The 20,085-nt window shown below is 35.4% G+C and overlaps 1 protein-coding gene across 1 annotated transcript in view; it reads left to right on the top strand.

Moving 5' to 3' along the window:
* slc25a29 (solute carrier family 25 member 29) overlaps positions 1-20,085 on the top strand; it is a 28,082-nt gene that overhangs the window by 6,416 nt on the left and 1,581 nt on the right. Inside the window, exons 2-4 of the mRNA XM_056480953.1 lie at positions 5,144-5,187; positions 12,879-12,962; positions 17,737-20,085. The exon at positions 17,737-20,085 is cut by the window's right edge and continues 1,581 nt beyond it. Of these exons, the coding sequence (XP_056336928.1) occupies positions 5,144-5,187; positions 12,879-12,962; positions 17,737-18,498 (890 nt within the window). The 3' untranslated portion in view covers positions 18,499-20,085. The remainder of the gene's footprint in view (positions 1-5,143; positions 5,188-12,878; positions 12,963-17,736) is intronic.

Here is a 20,085-nt window from a genome sequence, read left to right as displayed (position 1 = left end):
CAATAAAGTGTTTAGACTTTTGAAAACACTGTAGTCATACATTGAGCCACTAAACATTCTTATGATGTTTTTCAACAGGAGGAAAACGCGAATTACTTCCAAACACTTCAGATATAGTCTGTGTTAGTAAACGCTGGACTATTGATGAACTCCAGCATAACACTGTATGATAACGCTTCAGATGACTGATCTAGAGCCTACAGCTAATCAATCTGTCACATTCTGGAGGGCATTACAGCTCTAAAGAGCATTATTAATGATAAATGATCTAAAAATAATACAGTTACATTTATAGAGATGGTATACAAGTATATAATTTCACTCACCTGGGAAACAGAGGCCACGTGAATGGTTTGTGAGCACAATTAAGTGCACACAGCATGCTGTATCATCTGATAATTGTAGGAAATAATCCCAAAAGGCAGCTGACTGTGTAAAGAAACATTAACCAACACAAAAATTTGACGAATATGCTGAGTTTAGCAGCTAATTAGCCGTAATCAGCTCAGGTGACGAGACGGCGAGCAGCGAGACTTAGCTGTCACTCAAGTGGCCACGCCCTTAATTATGCAAACTTAATATAACTTAATAAAACGAAACGGATGAGTTATAAATCCCTCACAGTTGTCATGAAGGTTAATCATGGCTATATGCACCAAAGCCATCATTTGTACCAGGCTGTAAGCATGTTTTTATCAGCAGTAAAAATGGCCAATTTCCCATTGCAGTCAGAAATGACCTGGACTTCCTGGAGCCAGCCCCCCCGCAAGGCGAGTCGATGAATTGCAGTTTTAGTTACTTCCGTATTGGCTTCTCGAGGGCTGGAGGTTGCCGCTTGACACATACACACACACACACACACATATATATTTATATATATATATACATAGTCTGTACAGTAGCATCCTATGAGATATAGTTGTGTGGATGAGTTGTTACCTGACCACTGCCGACAGGTGGTCAATGCATGTCTTATAAAGCAGAACCATGTGTTTTAGTAACAGAAATATTTCTATATTTTAAATTATAAACTCTAATCACATTTGGTGGCTGTCAAATGCACGTTATGTGCCATTGACGTTTACAATGTAAGATGAGTAGGCACATATAAGTAAGGTAAGAGTAATCCATATTTAAGGAAGTCAGTGAATGGAGCTCATTGATTCAGTCATTTTCCTTCGGCTTAGTCCCTTATTTATCAGCGGTCGCCACAGCGGAATGAACCATCAACTAATCCAGCATATGTTTTACACAGCGTATGCTCTTCCAGCTGCAACCCAGTACTGGGAAACACTCATACACACTCACATGCTGACATTATCTTCACCAGCTCAAACAATCTAATGGCTAACAGATGGCTGCTGCTCACTCAGGGCTGCTGTTTATGCTAATGAGGGAGAGATGGGCACTAGTGGGCGGGGCTTTCCCCCTCTGATGACACGGAGAATGTCAATCAAAGTGTTTTTATCAAGCCTGTTTAAAACAAACACAATTAATTCATGTTGACCATTAGAGGCTGTATATATGCACACACTGCTGACACACAACTGTGATTAAACCCTTATAAAGATAATGTTTGGATAATACCTCCCTCCTAAGCCACTTTTTAGACATCATCTCAACTTCCATCTGATGTTTGGGCTTTCTCTAAATGAGTCCTCCTGTTCTCACATGTAAATATTAGCCGTGTTGAAGCTGCTATGAAATGTGTTTCCGGGAAGAGCCCAGAATAACTCCTTCCAAACTGCCCTATAAAAACCAGTGAGGTACACATGTACTCACACACCCCTGCAGGAGCCAATCACAGCGTCCGGACAGGGACACACTCTGCTGGATTCAGTTTCATTTCACAGACTTGAACACAATGTGCTTCATTAATATTGAATCGCAGGAGTTGTTATGAGCCCCTGTTTAACGGGACAATAAAGGATCAGACTGGAGACATAACGGAGAGCAGATTTCTTCAACACATTTCTAATCATAATAGTGTTAATAACTCATCTCTAATAACTGATTTATTTTCTCTTTGTCATGATGACAGTAAATAATATTAGACTAGATATTCTTCAAGACACTTCTATACAGCTTAAAGTGACATTTAAAGGCTTAACTAGGTTAATTAGGGTAAAGTTAGGGTAATTAGACAAGTCATTGAATAACAGGGGTTTGTTCTGTTAACTATCCAAAACTAATATTGCTTAAATGGGCTAATAATATTGACCTTAAAGTGGTTTTAAACTAAATAATACATTTGTATTTTATTTATTTATACATTTATTTTACATAATTTTATGTACTTATTATTTTACGTTTTTGTTTACTTATTTATACTTTATTATTAAGTAATTTTGTATTTTGTATATTTTTATTTTATTATTTATTTGCATTTTATTTATTTGTATTATGTATTTATTTATTTATTTGTATTTTATTTACATTCATAATTATGCACAGTATGTAATATAATATAAATATTTACAAACAAACATGTAAATACAAACTTTGATTTTGGATGCAATTAATTGTTTGACAGAGCTAGTTTTCAGTAATATATAGTACCTAAATGTAAACCTTTTTACTTTCATTTGATTTCAGACAGCAACCAGGGACATTTTAAAGTATTTTTCAGTTTCTATTTTACTTTATTTAAATAATTAAACTTTGTTTAAAAGTTCTTTTTAGATTCATTCATTTATTTATTCATATTTTATTTATTTAATAATATTTCTAAATGATACAATTTTCATGGCTCAGTGGCCAGCAGTGTGGCCTCACAGCAAGAAGGTTGGTGTTTCGAGTCCCGGGTCATTTCGAGTCATTTCTGTGTGGAGTTTGCATGTTCTGCCTGTGTCCCCACAGTCCAAACAGATGCGCTATAGGGGAATTAATGAAATCAATTGGCTGTAGTGTATGTGTGTGTGTGAGGGTGTTTCCCATTACTGGGTTGCGACTGGAAGAGCATATGCCTATAAAACATATGCTGGAATAGTTGGCGGTTCATTCCGCTATGGTGATCGCAGAAAATAAAGGACTAAGACAAAGGAAAATGAATGAATGAATGAATGAATGAATGAATAAATGAATGAATGATATTATTTTTAAAATAGTTTTCACAAACATATACATATATGAAGATAATAAAACAGGTGAAGGAACACTCAGTCAGTCAGTCTGCTGTGAATATGTGTGTGTGTGTGTGTGTGTGTGTGTGTGTGTGTGTGTGTGTGTGTGTGTGTGTGTGTGTGTGTGTGTGTATGTGTGTATATATATATATATATATATATATATATATATATATATATATATATATATATATATATATATATATATATATATATATATATATATATATATATATATATATATATATATATATTAGTATAGATCTCCCTTTTGCTGTGCGTGTGTGTTGTGTGTTTGCGTAACATCTTCGTCATCATTCTGCAAACCTGTTGACTGCTGTTTTGATTGGTCGGTTTGACCCACGCCTTCAGTCTCTGCTGTAATGTAATGTTATGTAAATGTAACGTAAGATCATGTCAGAAACTGAGATCATCTGAGGAATGGAAAATGTATGAGAGATTCATCTGCATCTCTAGATGATCCAAACAGACTCAAACACAGTGATAGAAGACTGAACAGTATAGAAATACTGCTTGGTGTGTTTTAGGGCTGCAGCTATTGATTATTTTGAATAATCGATTAATCTAACACAGCAATTGATTGATTAATCGGATAAACCTTTTCTACTGTCTTTGGGGATCTTGTAGTGGTGTAATGGATCACATATCTCACGCTTCGGATCACACTACGGTTTTTAAGTAATGGATCAGACCATTTTTTGGATCAGCATAAAAGGGAAGAGACAAATGTCATTTGCTTTCCATTTATACAAACAATATGACAGCAGAACCATTGGCTTTAACAAACAGATCTTAGACGCTGTAATTTTAATAAAAATCAAGAAAGAACCAGCTGAAAAAGAGGAAAATATTCAATAGGAACGATTACCTTCACTACTGTTGCTGATAATGCTAAATATAGAAATCTTGTACAACAGATCATATTTATCTTCAATTAATAATTCAACAATTGATTATAATTCATTATAATTGGTTTCATTATAGGTGTGTTATTTTGGAAAACTGATTCAGTGACATACTTTTGATGGTTGTTTGTCGCCACCTGTTGGTTACACAATGTAATTACTACAACATTCACCAGCGTCATGTTCCATTAAGCTGTGATTTTAATCTTCACCATAAACATCAGTGTTTATATCTGAACTATAAACTGATCTCCAGTTCTTCTGTGTTATTTAATTGTTTGTAATGAACTGAAAAAGTGTAAAAACTGAGTCTCTCTCGATCAAACGCAGAATTGAATGCAGCGCTTATGAGGATTAATAAACATATGCAAATCACTATCATTTATCAATCATGTTGAATTGAGATGATGATCTTTTAATGTTTAATCCTGCAGCTTTACACTGAATGCATTAATGCAGGCGTAACAAACAGTGACAGAAAACACCTTTAATTATTAACCTAAGAAAGTGTTTAGGTCCCACCACAACTGTTTCTGTCATCGTTATATTTTACAGAGAAGCCAAAATGCTTTCATACGCGTGATTTGACACGGGAGGCGATCTCTCTGTGATTATTATGAATGTCTTATTAACGTACAAGCTCAAACTTAATAATCCGTTTGAATTCTTTTGATATTTTCTGTTGTAAATATATTGGTTGTATGTAATTTTATTTGATACTAGTGTTAGTCTTTATGTATTGCAATTTTATAACAAGCATTTTAAAATGGTCATATTAAAGTTTGTTTTTAGTTTTTTTTTATCTGACATAAAAAAAGTCTGGAAAAAAATCTTTAAATTGTTTTTGCTTTGGTTAATTTTGGTTTAAGTTTGAATTAAAACACTCATTATTTTTAGGTAGTTGGACGAAGTTAAATTAAATTGTTTTCATTTTAATTTACACCATAGTCTTTTAGTCTTTTTAAAAGCAATATTTGCATGAATAGATTTAAAATATATTTGCATTTATTCATTTATTTTAGAAAATCAGCGAAAATCTAAACTTTATTCAATTTTATTTGTATATTAAATGGTGATCTGCTTGTTTGTGTGCAGGTGCTGCTGGGGTGCTGGTGGGCCATCCATTTGACACTGTTAAGGTTAGTAATGACCAGCTCGTATTATTGATATTTCCTTACTTGTATAACAATACATTTATTTATTTATTTTCAGGTTTATTTAACTGCACTATACACATTAATAATACAAAAAATGTGCCAACATACCATTGATTATTAATTAGTAATTATTATTGATTTATTTATTTACTTATTTATTTACTTTATTTATTTATTTATTTATTTATTTATATATATATATATATATATATATATATATATATATATATATATATATATATATATATATATATATATATATATATATATATATATATAATTTGTTATTTTATTTCAATTTGAATAACAATGAACATAGAAGGGCAACAGAAGACTACAATAATAAAAGAAAAAATAACAATACATTTTGTTTGTTTGTTTGTTTGTTTGTTCTGTTATTGCTATTTGAGTAACAATAAACAAACAAGCTGAAATTATTGAAGGGCTCCTGCTTGCTTTTTATTTATTTATTTATTTATAAAATTATTTGTTTGTTCTTTTATTGCAATTTGAATATAAACATCAATAACAGAGGAGCACAACAATACAATGAAAACGAAACAAAAAACATTTTGTTTGTTTATTTATTTATTTTCAAGTTTATTTAACAGGTACAATACACATAATTAATACAAAAAAAGTGCACTGATGCTGTGAAAACTGTCATGCTATGTATTAAAGAATTTTCTCCTGCTTTTATTTAGTTAGTTTATTATTGTACTCTTCTGTTATTGCCCATTTATGTTCATTGCTGTACAAACTGCAATAATAAAAGATACAATTATTAATGTTTTTAATTTCATATTAATTTAACATGCTCAATGCACATGTATAATACAAAAATGAACTAGAATCAGTCAAAAGCCTATTTTTCATCTGCAGTCCCTGCACTGATATTAAAATAGTCAACAGAATAAGACTATAGATGATTGAATGATAATTAGATGAAGGTATAGGACATGACAAGTCATTTTCAAATGTATGTGTAAAAAGTGCCTCTGCTTTCTCTGCACATCTGAATCTGCTGCTGATTTCTATTCAATTCAATTCAGTTCAATTCCCCTTTATTTGTATAGCGCTTATACAATGTAGATTGTGTCAAAGCAGCTTCACATAAAAGGTCATAGTAAATAGGAACAGTGTAGTTCAGTTTGTAGTGTTTAAGTTCAGTTCAGTTCAGCTCAGTTCAGTGTGGTTTAATAATCACTACTGAGAGTCCAAATATTGAAGGGCAAATCCAACGATGCGCAGCTCTACAGATCCTGAACCATGCAAGCCAGTGGCGACAGTGGAGAGGGAAAAAAAACTTCACTAAAGGCGGAAGTGAAGAAAAAAAACCTTGAGAGAAACCAGACTCAGTTGGGCACGATAATTTTAATTTCTCCGCTGGCCAAACGTCTTGTGCAGAGCTGCAGTCTCAGTGGCGGATTTCTGCCTAAAACGCTGAGGTTAACACTGTAAACACAGTCATGGTGGCTATTTCTGGCTGAAGTGTACCGCAGCAGGTTGTTGAGTGTTGGGATTCTTCACTTCATTTCATGTTGAACCGGCTGACTCTGAAATACCAGATAAATCACTGATATGCTGCTGCAAATGACTACACTAGAGCCCTGTTGGGATGAGGAAAATCTAGTTTTGTTTGTATATATACACTGTAAGAAATGCTGAGTTCCACACAATTCCTTCATGTTGTCCCAACACAAAGACATTAAGTAAACATAATTGTTTTTACAAATTTAAGTAGGTGGAACATAAACAAATTAAGTTGTCTCCCCTTGTGTTGATTCAGCTCATTTTAAATAAGTATTTTGAACAAGCAGCAAAAATATTTTTGACTGTACAGTTAAAAGTAAAATGATCCAGCCTCCTGTGCACTATTTATCGTTTTGTATATATGAATTATTACTAAATGTTCACAGTATTTCCTCTAATATTTTTTCTTGTGGAGAAAGTCTTATTTGTTTTATTTCAGCTAGATTAAAAGCAGTTTTTAATAGTTTTAAAGCCATTTTAAGGTCAATATTATTAGCCCCTTTAAGCAATATTAGTTTTGGATTGTATCCAGAACAAATCACTGTTATACAATGACTTGCCTAATTACCCTAACTTTACCCTAATTACCCTAGTTAAGCCTTTAAATGTCACTTTAAGCTGAATACTAGTGTCTTGAAGAATATCTAGTCTAATATTATTTACTGTCATCATGACAAAGAGAAAATAAATCAGTTATTAGAGATGAGTTATTAACACTATTATGAAATGTATTATAGAAATGTGTTGAAAACATGTGCACACACACATACACACACACACACATGTATTTATGTAAACATATAGACAAACGCATATATTTTGTATATGTTTTATACACATAAACAGTCAAGCCCAACTTTCAAACTTGATTGTACATATAGAAAAAAGTATATACATATTTTTTGTATTGTTATTTTTTTTTCATGTGTGCATGTGTGTTTTTATGTATGCATTATAGATGTACAGTATGGAAGGTAAATCCTGCCAATTTTAAATAAATCAAATACACATTGGAAATTAAAATGAAAATCAGATTAACATTTTCATTTTAAAACACTGTTCGCAAAATATCTGCCAAAGTTGAAAATGAATTGAAATTATTTAATCTTCATTTTCACTGTGACAACACATTGTCCCTGTCAAATCGATAATTAAAATGAAGTTTCCGATTTAACATTTCATTTTCACTGCATTTCCGCATCAAGACTGCCAATGTTAAAATGAAAAGCCAATCTAAAAAAATAAATTGCAAACACTTTTACTTTTCACTTTAACTTTTACAAAGCGTGTTATTAATGTTCATGCTATAATACTGACACAATTCAAATTAAAATGTAAATTTAAGCTGTCCTTTATATGTCACCTTTTCATTTGAGTTTTCATTTTCATTTCATTTTTAGTTCCTCTTGCTGTACCAATGCAGCAGCTGCTTCACGTAAAAGCTGACTAACAGTTTTTTCCATTTTACTTCTGTTATATACATTAGTAACTCACTGTCCATCCATCAAAACCGTGCTTCTGCCCTCGGGCTCTGTGAAAGCACTTGACATCACTTGAATAAGCCCCTCCCACTGATTAGCATAGGCTTTGCATACAGGTTGAAGTTGAAAATGAAATGAAAATGAAAACTCAAATGAAAAGGTCTTGGTGCGGAAATGCAGTGAAAATGAAATGTTAAATCGGAAACTTCATTTTAATTATCGATTTGACAGGGACGATGTGTTGTCACAGTGAAAATGAAGATTAAATAATTTCAATTCATTTTCAATTTTGTCAGATATTTTGCGAACAGTGTTTTAAAATGAAAATGTTAATCTGATTTTTATTTGAATTTCCAATGTGTATTTGATTTATTTAAAATTGGCAGGATTTACCTACCATAGTACAGAGTACACAACATATCTATAGTTTTTTTGACAGAAATATTCATTATTATTTTATTTTTACTTCTTTTGTTTAACTACAGACTACAGCACTATTCAAAACATGATCAACTTTTAATTAATTTACCATTCCCTCTCTCTGTAGTTTTTGTCATTTGTAAACTGAATTTGATGCTTACTGTCAAATAAAGGTCTCACAGTTGACCTAAAAGCACAGTGAATGTGCAGTAAATGACTTGTGTGGTGTGAATGTGTGGTTTAATCTGTCCTATAAGCAGAACTGCTCTTCACCCACTGAACGTCAGCTCTGTTTCACTCTGCACTTTCACTCTTGCATCCTGAGCAGTTTGCATTGCACTGAAGGCATTTACAGCGCACAGTATAAAGGAGTACACACGTTTTTAATCATTTCTCAGTGAATTTAGACAATATATGTTGTGCATTTAAACAAATCAGTTATATTAAATAGCTATAAGCATTAGGAGTTTAGTCACCAAACATCTTTAGAAATCGAAATAAATGCATTTTATTCAAACCAGTTATTGCAAGGTCAACATTTCGATTAAATTTGATTTGCACAGTATACAATTATACACAATTTCAGCATTGATATCGCAATGTGTGCATCTGTAATAGTCACACAGCATAGATCTGCAATGTTGAGTCTGGCTTAGTTGAGCAAAAGTCAGAAGATCTGTGGAGTCACTGCACAGTTTAACAATAATGGAGTGAAAGTTTACGATGTTTTTAAGCTCTGAGAGAGATGAATGGATTCAGGCACAATACCAATTGGAAGTTTAATAAAGAATAACTGTATTGAATTATTTATTTACAGTAAAGACTTTAGAGTACATTTACAAAACCATAAATTACCTTTGCTTTATTGCATTTGTCTGCTTGTAATTTATTACATTTCATGCATGATTCACTGCAGAATCATTCCAATCAATAAAAATGTAATATTTACGGCACTAATTCTCATTATTACCTCATTAGCATGCGTGCTATTGAGATTTTGGCTGCTTATTAGTACTTATAAAGCACATATTCTGCATGATCTTATTAATGGTTTGTTAATAGTGAGAATTGAACCTCAAATTATTTCCAATTAAAGCTATTCGAGTCATTTGGTGAAGTTCTACCGATGTCCTATATCACAATATATATCACAGAAAAGCTAAATATCTCAATGTCCAATTTGTCTAATATCATGCCGCATATTTTTATGTTTATCTTGATTTTTTTCTTGTCTTATCTTGTCTTTTAGTACAGACTAATCGAATGTATCTGCACAAATATAGGATCTAGTATATATCTTAGGCCCGTAGCCAGGAGCGGTTCGGGTGGTTCAATAGATCCACCCCTCACTGACAAAGGCTAAGAATTTGTCCCATAGATGAGCTCAGTTGTCATATTTTGACTGCTATGCTTCAGTCAGACTTTAGCTAATCAGCTTTGACCAATGCACACAATTATTTTTCATGAGTCAAACACCCAGCTGTGCAAGAAAACATACTATCTGATGAGGTGAAGTCATCTTTTACTACTGTATTGTTTTTAAATAGAGAAAATATTTAACAAGTAACTTTTATTCTCAATCTTGGAACAAAAAATGACCAATGAAATGGTGTGAAGTGCCAAAAGCGACTGATATTACAATGAATTTGAATACTATTTTGGCTATTGTTGTTAGCATGAATATTTAAATGTACTTTTTTGGTTATGATGACTCTCCGAGAATCTATTTTAGCTGAAATCATCTTTAAAATGACACTAAAATGCAGCTTTTAAATATGATAATTAAATGGTAGCGTAAATGATGGCTATAACTGCAAAAAGGTCCACTTTTTGAGAAAAAAAAATAGAACCAACCCTTTTACCTGGCTGGCTACGGGCCTGTATCTAATGTATATGTACAAATACTGTGTGGGAAATGAGTATTGAACACGTCAGCATTTTTCTCAGAAAACATATTTCTAAAGGTGCTGTTGACTTGAAACTTTCACCAGATGTTGGTAACAACCAAAGAAATCAACACATGTTAAGAAAACAAACCGAATTAGTTTATAAATGCAGTTCTGTGTAATAAAATGTAAAAGTATTGAACAGATGAAGAAAGGGAGGTGTATTTGGGCAGTGATAGCCCAGACAGCAGCTGAAATCTCTCAGTAGTTCTTCAGCAACCCTCTGCCCTTCCTCAGTGTAAATGAATATCAGCTGCTTCAGTCCAACATCTACATTAGAAGGAAGATGAAGATGAACCCAGGGTGGACATTTCAGCCAGACAATGACCCAAAACACAGCCGAGGACACTCTTAGATGCTTTCAGAGAAAGAAAATCAAGCTGTGGAATGGCCCAACCCAATCACCTGACCCAAATCCTATAGAAAATACAGAATAAAGCTCAGATTTAATAGACGAGATCCACAGAAGCATCAAGATTTTCACACTCTGCTGAAGTCTGTGTGAAACTCACACCTGAGCAATGCATATGACTTCATTCTGCATATGAGAGGCATCTTTAAGCTGATGTCATTAAAAAAAGCCTACACAGTCATGTTTTTCTCTGGGGATAATATTTCTAAAAAAGCTATGGACATTGATTTAAAGCAGATTTTGGTTAAAAACTCAAACAATACAAACATAAAAATAAAACAAAACAAATCTGAAAAAGTGTTGTAATAATAATGAAGTGACAGAAGCAGAAAACTACTGAATAGAATTTAATACTTTATGTTGGGGTGGGTGATTTGGCCTAAAATCAAAATCTCAATAATTGAACATTTGAACTCGATCTCGAATAATCAACGATTATTTTATTGATTTATTTTATGTTTTTGCCCTCCCAGTTCACTGACAGGCTTTGTACAGTGAAAATGCTCACATACACATTACTTGATTTTAAAATAATTGAAGGAAACACTATCTATTATCTATGATTAGTTATTGAACATCAGTGCTGAACAACTGAGATTAAAACATTGCCTATAGCGTGGCTCTCCTTGCCGCACACCCTCATCACAGAAACCTAACCGACCAATCACAAAGCTTGTGCTAAATTTTTTTTGAGAGGTGTGCGGTTATGCGAAGGCTTTGCCGGACTGTGCGCATGTACTTAGCAGAAGTATAATATCAGAATAATATAATAAGTATAAATCATAATATAATAAGCATAAGTTAGCCTTAACAAGGTCACATGACTCCACTTACGATAGGGATAGTAATTGAAAAAATTAACCTGGAAAAATGAGATCTATTATAGGTTCTGAATGTCGATTTCGATTACTTTTCGATTAATTGCCCAGTCCTATTTTATTCTCTGCGTACGAGTGGACGCAGCCATTTGAAACATTTTGGCTCGAGACTTCCGGTCTCATTCACTTCCATTCATTTTTAGACGTTAAACGTTGGACGTTTGCTGCTTCATGGTGCATCATGCTGCTTCATGCTTCTATTTTGTCGGTATAGTCATGTAAACACTTGTTTGTAGAGCAAGTAGTTTGACCATTTTCTGCGGTTTATTATACCTAGTCATTTTCCCATAGGCAACTGAATATCTAAAACAATCGCAAAAACTGACGCACTTCCACATTGAAGAATAAGGTCAATATAAAAGGCTGTTTTGGTGCTGGCAGCTTAAAGACACTTCATTGTATCACACAGAGCTTCATTTGTAAACTAATAAGTTTTGTTTTCTTTGCATGTATGGATTTATTTGGTTGTTACCGACATCTGGTGAAAAGTTCAAGTCAACAGCACCTTTAGAAATCTGTTTTCTGAGAAAAATGCTGACGTGTTCAATACTTATTTCCCTCACTGTCTATGATAGGCATGGGCAAACTCGATCCTGGAGGGCCGGTGTCCCTGCAGAGTTTTGCTCCAACACTAATCAAACACACCTGAACACCCTAATTAGTGTCTTCAAGATCACTAGAAAGCTACAAGCAGGTGTATTTGATTAGGGTTGGAGCAAAACTATGCAGGGACACCGGCCCTCCAGGATCGAGTTTACCCATCCCTGGTCTATGATCTAATATCTGTCTAATGTATATGCACAAATATTAATACAGAGAATATGAATGTGTATGAGTGAGGGTGAAGTCATTTATGCTCGACACTCTATTTAATCAGCTCAGTTTTTCCTCTGTGAGCTGAACCCACAGCATTGCCATTGATATGCTGTAATATGCACAGATTTACCATAGTAAGGCCTGTTTCTGTGTATCTGTGTTTGTAATCCTGCTGTTTCTCCTGCAGGTCCGTCTTCAGGTTCAGAGTGTGGATAAACCTCTTTACCGTGGTACTTTTCACTGTTTCCAGTCCATCATACGGCAAGAGTCGGTGAGTGGAAAGCTTTGTTTTTATCTGCTTCACGTTCACATTTACATGTAGTGATGAATCTCAGCTACAGACTGTACGGTAGCTGTTTTCATCATCACAAAATGAAAAGTAAAGATATTGTCCAGGGGCCTGTTTCAGGAAGGAGGTTTAACCAACTTTTAAACTTGAACTCTGAGTTGACTTACCGAAAGGTTAAAAACTCAGAGTTTTCAGTTTTAGAACAGCTGATATTAGTTGGGTCAATAAACTTTGGGTAGACTAACTCCGAGTAAAGCGTGCACACCGCGACTATAAAAAGGCATTATCAATGGAGCGCAGATATTATGAATCACCATGACTGCGTCTGAAACCGCCTACTACTCAGTAGGTACTGCATTTGAATTTAAACGTACTACTCAGCCTTTAGAAAAGTACGCTCTATACAGTATGAATGTTAAAAGTATGAATCGAATTACTACATCCGCCATTTTGTCATGGTCACGTGGCCTACCTGCGTCAGTTGCGTCGCTTTACTCCCATTCATGAATTCTCTCGCGGGGCATCATGGGACAGCGCAGCATGCATGGGATGCGCACTCCAGAATTTCGCCGGAAGTTGTAGGTCATCCTGGTACTTCCCGCATACTGATATTCGAATTCTGTGAATTCAGATATGCTATTCTGCTCGCATACTGATTTTAGCGTACTGTATAGTATGGAAGTATGTGGTTTCGGATGCTGATCATAACAACATCTTAAAAAAAAGAGATCAGCATGTATTTCTCCACCTGGACTTGATGTGCTCATGCAAAGATATGAGCATATATTTAAAACAGCAACACCACTGCAACAGTGAAACAGAGACAGCGTGGGAAAACAGCTGCTCCAGTTAATGCGTATGTTTACATTTAAAGTATTTAAGTATAATAAAATAAATAATGTAATGTGTGACGTTTATTGACTTTTCACTTGAAAAAGTGAGGAATTGACCGTAATTTTAAAATTATTTCAGATGTAATTGCATTAAATTACATAAAATAAGCTACTGCATTGTTTTCACAACAATTTTGACAAAACAAAACTGCATATAACCTTAGCTCAATGTTCAGTGGAAATGTTTAATTTAAGGTTTTCACTTTTACACATGTTGATCAGTTTAAGGTAACATTTCTAAAATTGAGTTTTTGATGGATGTAAAAGCGCACGTGTGTGTGTGTGTGTGTGTGTGTGTGAGTGTGTGTGTGTGAGTGTGTGTGAGTGTGTGTGTCTGCCTACATTATTGATCGAGTGCTGAAGGTTGATATGACATTTAGAATGTACGCAGCACTAAAAAATAGTTTTTAGATAGAGTAATAATCCAGTTATAGTATGAAGGTCAGCGAATTTAAGCTAATTATTCATTAAAAATGGACAAGCCATTCTCGTGACTTTCTTCTTTGTGTGACTGAAATGTAGGCAATCGCTGTGTTTCCATCCAAAAATGTGGATTAACAAAACAGTAATATGGCTTAAAAGATATGCGAATAAAGCAGCGTTTCCATCCAACGAGTCAACAAAATTTGCACTTCCTGATTAACCGGTGCCACATATCAATAGTAAAAACAGAATTTACTGCGGTAGAAGAAGCTGCGTGAATCTTTTCTTTATTTAACAAATGACCTGCACCTCAGATCCAGACACGCAGGGAACGCGCGGTGGTGTTTGAAGGCGTAGAACCCAGAGAGCAGACGCTCTTGATTCTGGAGGACATTAATAATATAATAACATTAATACTGAAACTGTTAAGGCATTTTAGAATGACCAAAACAACATTTCAGATGCTCTACAGTGTGCTCAGCCTGCTGGTTTGTCCATTCACACACATTTCCATTATCACATGATCTTTCATAACAAAATCACATCACTTGCTTTATTTGGTAAACGTGTTTTCTTCATAGTTTATGCACATCTTTTCTTTTTGAATAAAAAGTTTATCCTACTCAGTTATGTTCATATGATTTTTATGTGCATTTTCAACAATTATGTGCATCTTTCTTAAGGCGCCTCAATCAATAATTTTTTATTGCGCATATCCAAAATGCACATTAAAATGGGTGGTTGGAAACGCAAGGCTAGAAATACAGCTTTATCTTTAAAAAAGGGGAGGAGACCGACAGAAACTCTGAGTTTAGAGAATAAACCTGCTCCTGACCAGGTTAGATTCACAGAGTAAGTTACCATAGTAAATGACTCTGAGTTAAAGTTACCTCTCTTTCAGAGACCGGCTTGACTTACCCTGCTTTCTCCAGTTTAACAAACCTGCCATTTTAAAAGGGAAAACCCAGAGTTTCTCTCATTTTAGTGTTAACATACTCCGAGTTTTCACTTAACCTTCTTTCTAAAATGGGGCCCAGCTCTGATACCTACGGTGGCCAGAAAGTGCAAAAACGCATTACAAAGTGTGAAACACTTTTACAAAACACGAGACAAGTGTACATTTTGAAAAACATTTTTACCCATCATAAGACACAATTACATAGGAAGAACTATTTTACCAAGGACCAAACAAATTTACATTTCAGGAAAAAAATGAACAAAATGCAAAACACTTTTACAAGTCCCAAAACAAATGTACAATTACTGATTACTTACGGAAATTGAATGTCCCACACATCGGAAAATAACAGCTCGTGTGTGACTTTGTAGACACAGGTTAACACGTCTACAACAATAAAAAAATCATGGTTTTATCAACTGCGATTAAAATATTGTTTTGTCATTTAGAGCTATTCTGAGAAAATATCAGCGTGAGAGTGTGTGGAAACATGTAAAAGTGAGAACATGGAAACAATCAAAGCACAACATATGTTGACTGATAAAGATAATTAAACCGACCTCACCATGGATAGCTTGGTTAGATCGGTTAATACCTGCGCTGAACCTTTTGACGTGGGTTCGAATCCCATTGATGACATGTCAATTATAATTATTTCTTTACATTAATTTTGGTTATATACAGTTCTGCCACACAAATATTAAAATCAATCATGTTTACACTGACACCCAGTAATAAGAATCTTTATTTGGTATGGGCATGTTGTGTTGCTGTGAAAAAGTGACGAATCTGCAAACATGAATAGTTGACATCTGGAAAGAGTCCCCAGTTAACACGGACACCAGTTAAACCGTAACACCGGCTTCATTCAGTTTACTTTTAAGAGTCCTCAAGCAGATGTTGACACTGTGTAGACTTGACATCATGTCCACGATTACAGTGTACAAGTGTCCCTCGTTAAAATATTAAACACATTGATGGATTGATGCAGTATGTCTGGTGTTTCCGTCTGGTCCGCGTCCTTTAGAAACTCCAAACACCGACCACACGTAAAGCAAAACCGCGTTAAGCTGCTCATGTGTTTGCCACAATACGGGCAAAACAACCCTCGACCGCAGTCCATGTTCTGTCACCATAAACATTATATACGCCATGCACTCCACAGCATGAATTTACCACGCTCACCAACAACAACACTTTTCCCCGCGTCATTCCTGGTGTATGGTACATTCAACATCACTTCCGGTGTGTGGTACATTCCCTTTCCCCCAAAAGTCTTTAGCTTTGTAAAAGTGTTTCACACTTAGTAATATTGTTTTGCACTTCCTGGCCACCGTAGATACCTGCCATATTCGACTACTTATGCATATTTAAATATTATGTTTACATATTTTTTAGGTGTAAACTTTAATTGATCTTCTGTAAAGCTGGTTTGAAACACAAAATAAATACACTTTGTTCAAACGTTTATTTCTATTGTATTTATTTATTTTTGTAATGTTTTGTTAATAATTGCGCACATTTGTTGTCATTAGCATATCATTAAAATGTATTGTTTTTGTTTTTTTCTACTATTGCTTGTGTTGTTTAATTTAATGCATCATTGCATTGTCTAGTTATTGTAAGAATAGTTCAGTATAAAAATGCTTTAAATAAAACCTTCGAATTTTATTGTTATGAAATGACTGAACTGATATTAAACTGTGTGTAAGAATATGACATTATATATATTACTGATGTTGTATAAATTATCATATTATTGTGTTATTAAATATTGTATTAATATGAAACAAACATGTTTAAATACTTACTTGTCTATATTTAATTTATATTAGATATTAAAATTGTAACAATTGAGAGAGATTAGAAATAACTTTATATTTACATAATGTTCTGTGTATATTTATTATGTACTATAGGAAATATGTATATATTCATTTATTTATTTAATTGATTCATTTATTTATTTATTCCTTTTTTCATTCATTTATTTTCTCATTCATTTAGTCATTCATTTATTCATTCTTTAAAAAAAAAAAAAATGCAATAAAAGCACAATGCCATTAAAACACTACACCGTTTCTGAAAACTACCTTATTCATATTGTCATTATGGGGGATTGTGTGTAGAATGTTGAGAAAATCAATCCATTTAATCCAGTTTGGAACAAGGCTGTAATAAAAACAAATGTGGAAAAAGTGAAGCGCTATCAATACTTTCCGGATGCACTGTACATAGGGATGTCACGACTGATCAGTCAGAATTGAGTACTGCAGTTTAGAAACATTGTGTAGAATGTTGAGGAAATAAATAAATTTAATCCATTTTTTATGTCACAGCTTTATTCCAAAATGAAGCAGTATGAATATTTTCCGCATGCACTGTAAAATGTGTTAAAGTCTTGAATCTGTGTCCTGCTGGTCTGACTCTGTGGTTTGAGCTCGGTGTTTTGCTGTGTAAACACATGCGTGTCTCTCTGCAGGTGCTGGGTCTTTATAAAGGCATCGGTTCCCCCATGATGGGCCTGACGTTCATCAATGCCATCGTGTTCGGCGTGCAGGGAAATGCCATGCGCAGACTGGGCGAAGACACTCCGTTAAACCAGTTTCTGGCAGGCGCAGCAGCCGGGTCGATCCAGTGCGTGATCTGCTGCCCGATGGAGCTGGCCAAAACACGCATGCAGATGCAAGGCACGGGCGAGAAGAAATCATCCTCACGGAAAGTCTACAAGACTTCTCTGGACTGCCTGGCGCGCATTTATCAGCGCGAGGGTTTGCGTGGCGTCAACAGAGGCATGGTGACCACGCTAATCCGAGAAACGCCAGGATTTGGGGTTTATTTTCTGGCATATGATCTGCTGACGCGCTCGCTAGGCTGCGAGCCGGATGATCCCTACATGATCCCCAAACTGCTGTTTGCTGGCGGTATGTCAGGAATCGCGTCCTGGTTATCCACGTACCCGGTGGACGTGATAAAATCACGGCTGCAGGCGGACGGAGTCGGAGGAAAGTACCAGTACAGCAGCATAATGGACTGCACACGCAAGAGCATCCAGCGCGAGGGCTTTCGAGTGTTCACTAGAGGACTCACGTCTACTCTACTGCGTGCGTTCCCGGTTAACGCCGCCACTTTTGCAACCGTCACCTTATTTTTGTTGTACGTTCGTCCGGATGAAGGGTCTAAGGATTGCGAAGCTGCTCATCACGCAACGCTGCAGCAACAAGCGCAACCGTCTAGTCTGTGAGTAAATATATAGCTGTGTTTCCATTATACATTATATCACTAACTATATTTATGTGCAAACTTGGAATATCGCAGTCATTCGCAGTTTATGGGTCAAAGAGAATTAAATCAGAATATAATGGTCAGAGAAATAGTGGTGAAGGGGAAGCCTCTGTGGGGTTTTTCTCCTCTAATAAATGAGTTGCACCTCAGAAGACGAAACGCAATGAACGCGGTGGCTTTTGGAGGCGTGAGACGGGAGCGCAGACACATACTCAACACAGTTCTGGAGGGAATAATAATAGAAGAATCATAATACTGAAGCACTGTGATGACAGACTGATGGGTTTTACAATCAGCACAACAACATTACAGATCTTTTACATCATGTCCTAACTACACGCTACGGCTCATGATAAAAGCTTATTTTCGACGCTTACAAAACAAGATTTCATCCTAAACATCCGGGAAAGCGATGCATGAAATTTCTAATCTGTTTCTGCACCGTCACACTAGAACAACAGCATAAACTACTATAACAATCATCACCTCCGCTGCTGATTATGTGCTTTATTCTGTGTTAAATGCTGCTAATATGGGTCCGACTTCAGGGGTGTACTCACGCTAGGCTATCCAAACTGTGCCCTGACACGTTTGACCCCCATTTCTCGGTTCCTTTGACAAGTGTGAGTGCTCTGAATAGAGTTCAGGTGCGGTTTAGTTGGCCGGCCCTGGCCCGGTTGGAAGAGGTGTGCCAGAGCGCAGTTTGGTTGGGCTTTGGTGCGATACTTGTAGTGTGAGTGCAAAGTGCGCCTGAGCCCAAAACTGAAGACACGATGTCACTTTTAAGGGGCTGTTTCATATGGATTTATTAATCATTCTTACTGTTCAATGAACACGAACTGTCATTGTTTATTAAAAACAAACCTCTGCACCTTCAGCAAACCTCCTAATACCTGCAGCACGAGGACTTTATGAACATTTATGAGCGTCAAAAGTGGCTGATCTGTTCTGCAGAAGATCTGACTGTCACTGCATCCCAAACCACTCAAAATAAACGATATAACTAAAGCAATGTCCACTGTGTGGAGCGAGAGCGCTTCTCTTCTGTTAAACTGAACAGTCGCTTCATCGATGATGTAAGTGTGCTCCGGCTAGGAAGGCAAACAATGTTATGTGAGTGCAGGCCGAGGGGAGTCGGGAGACGATCGCAAGATAACCATGCCTTGTGTGAGTACACCCTATTTTAAGCGTTCTTAGCTACTACGTACATTTCAAAATATTAATAAAATGTACTTACTGTGTTGATAATGTATTGCAGAACACTTCTGGTGCTCTCGAGGTGGGATATTAGTCAGGTTAGGGACAGGTTTGCTGCTATGTGTAAGTTTAAGGGTTAAGGATGAAAGGCAGGGCTATTCAATTGGTGGCCTGTGAGGCAATTTGTTCAGGTCCTCCAAATATTGTGACCAAGACATCAAAAATAAATGTAGTCCAGTCAAAAAACGGCTGCTATAGTTGTGAAGTGACGCGAGTCTGTTTAATACAGCACAAGCTGCAGTTGAAGGCTGTGCAAAGCGTTAGTCACCTGACATTGAATGGTGCGAGC

This window comes from Danio aesculapii, chromosome 20 (genome assembly GCF_903798145.1).
Source record: "Danio aesculapii chromosome 20, fDanAes4.1, whole genome shotgun sequence".
In the NCBI taxonomy this organism is placed as follows: Eukaryota; Metazoa; Chordata; class Actinopteri; order Cypriniformes; family Danionidae; genus Danio; species Danio aesculapii.
Note: the sequence above shows the minus strand (reverse complement) of the source record. Positions and strands in the feature narration are given on the sequence as shown.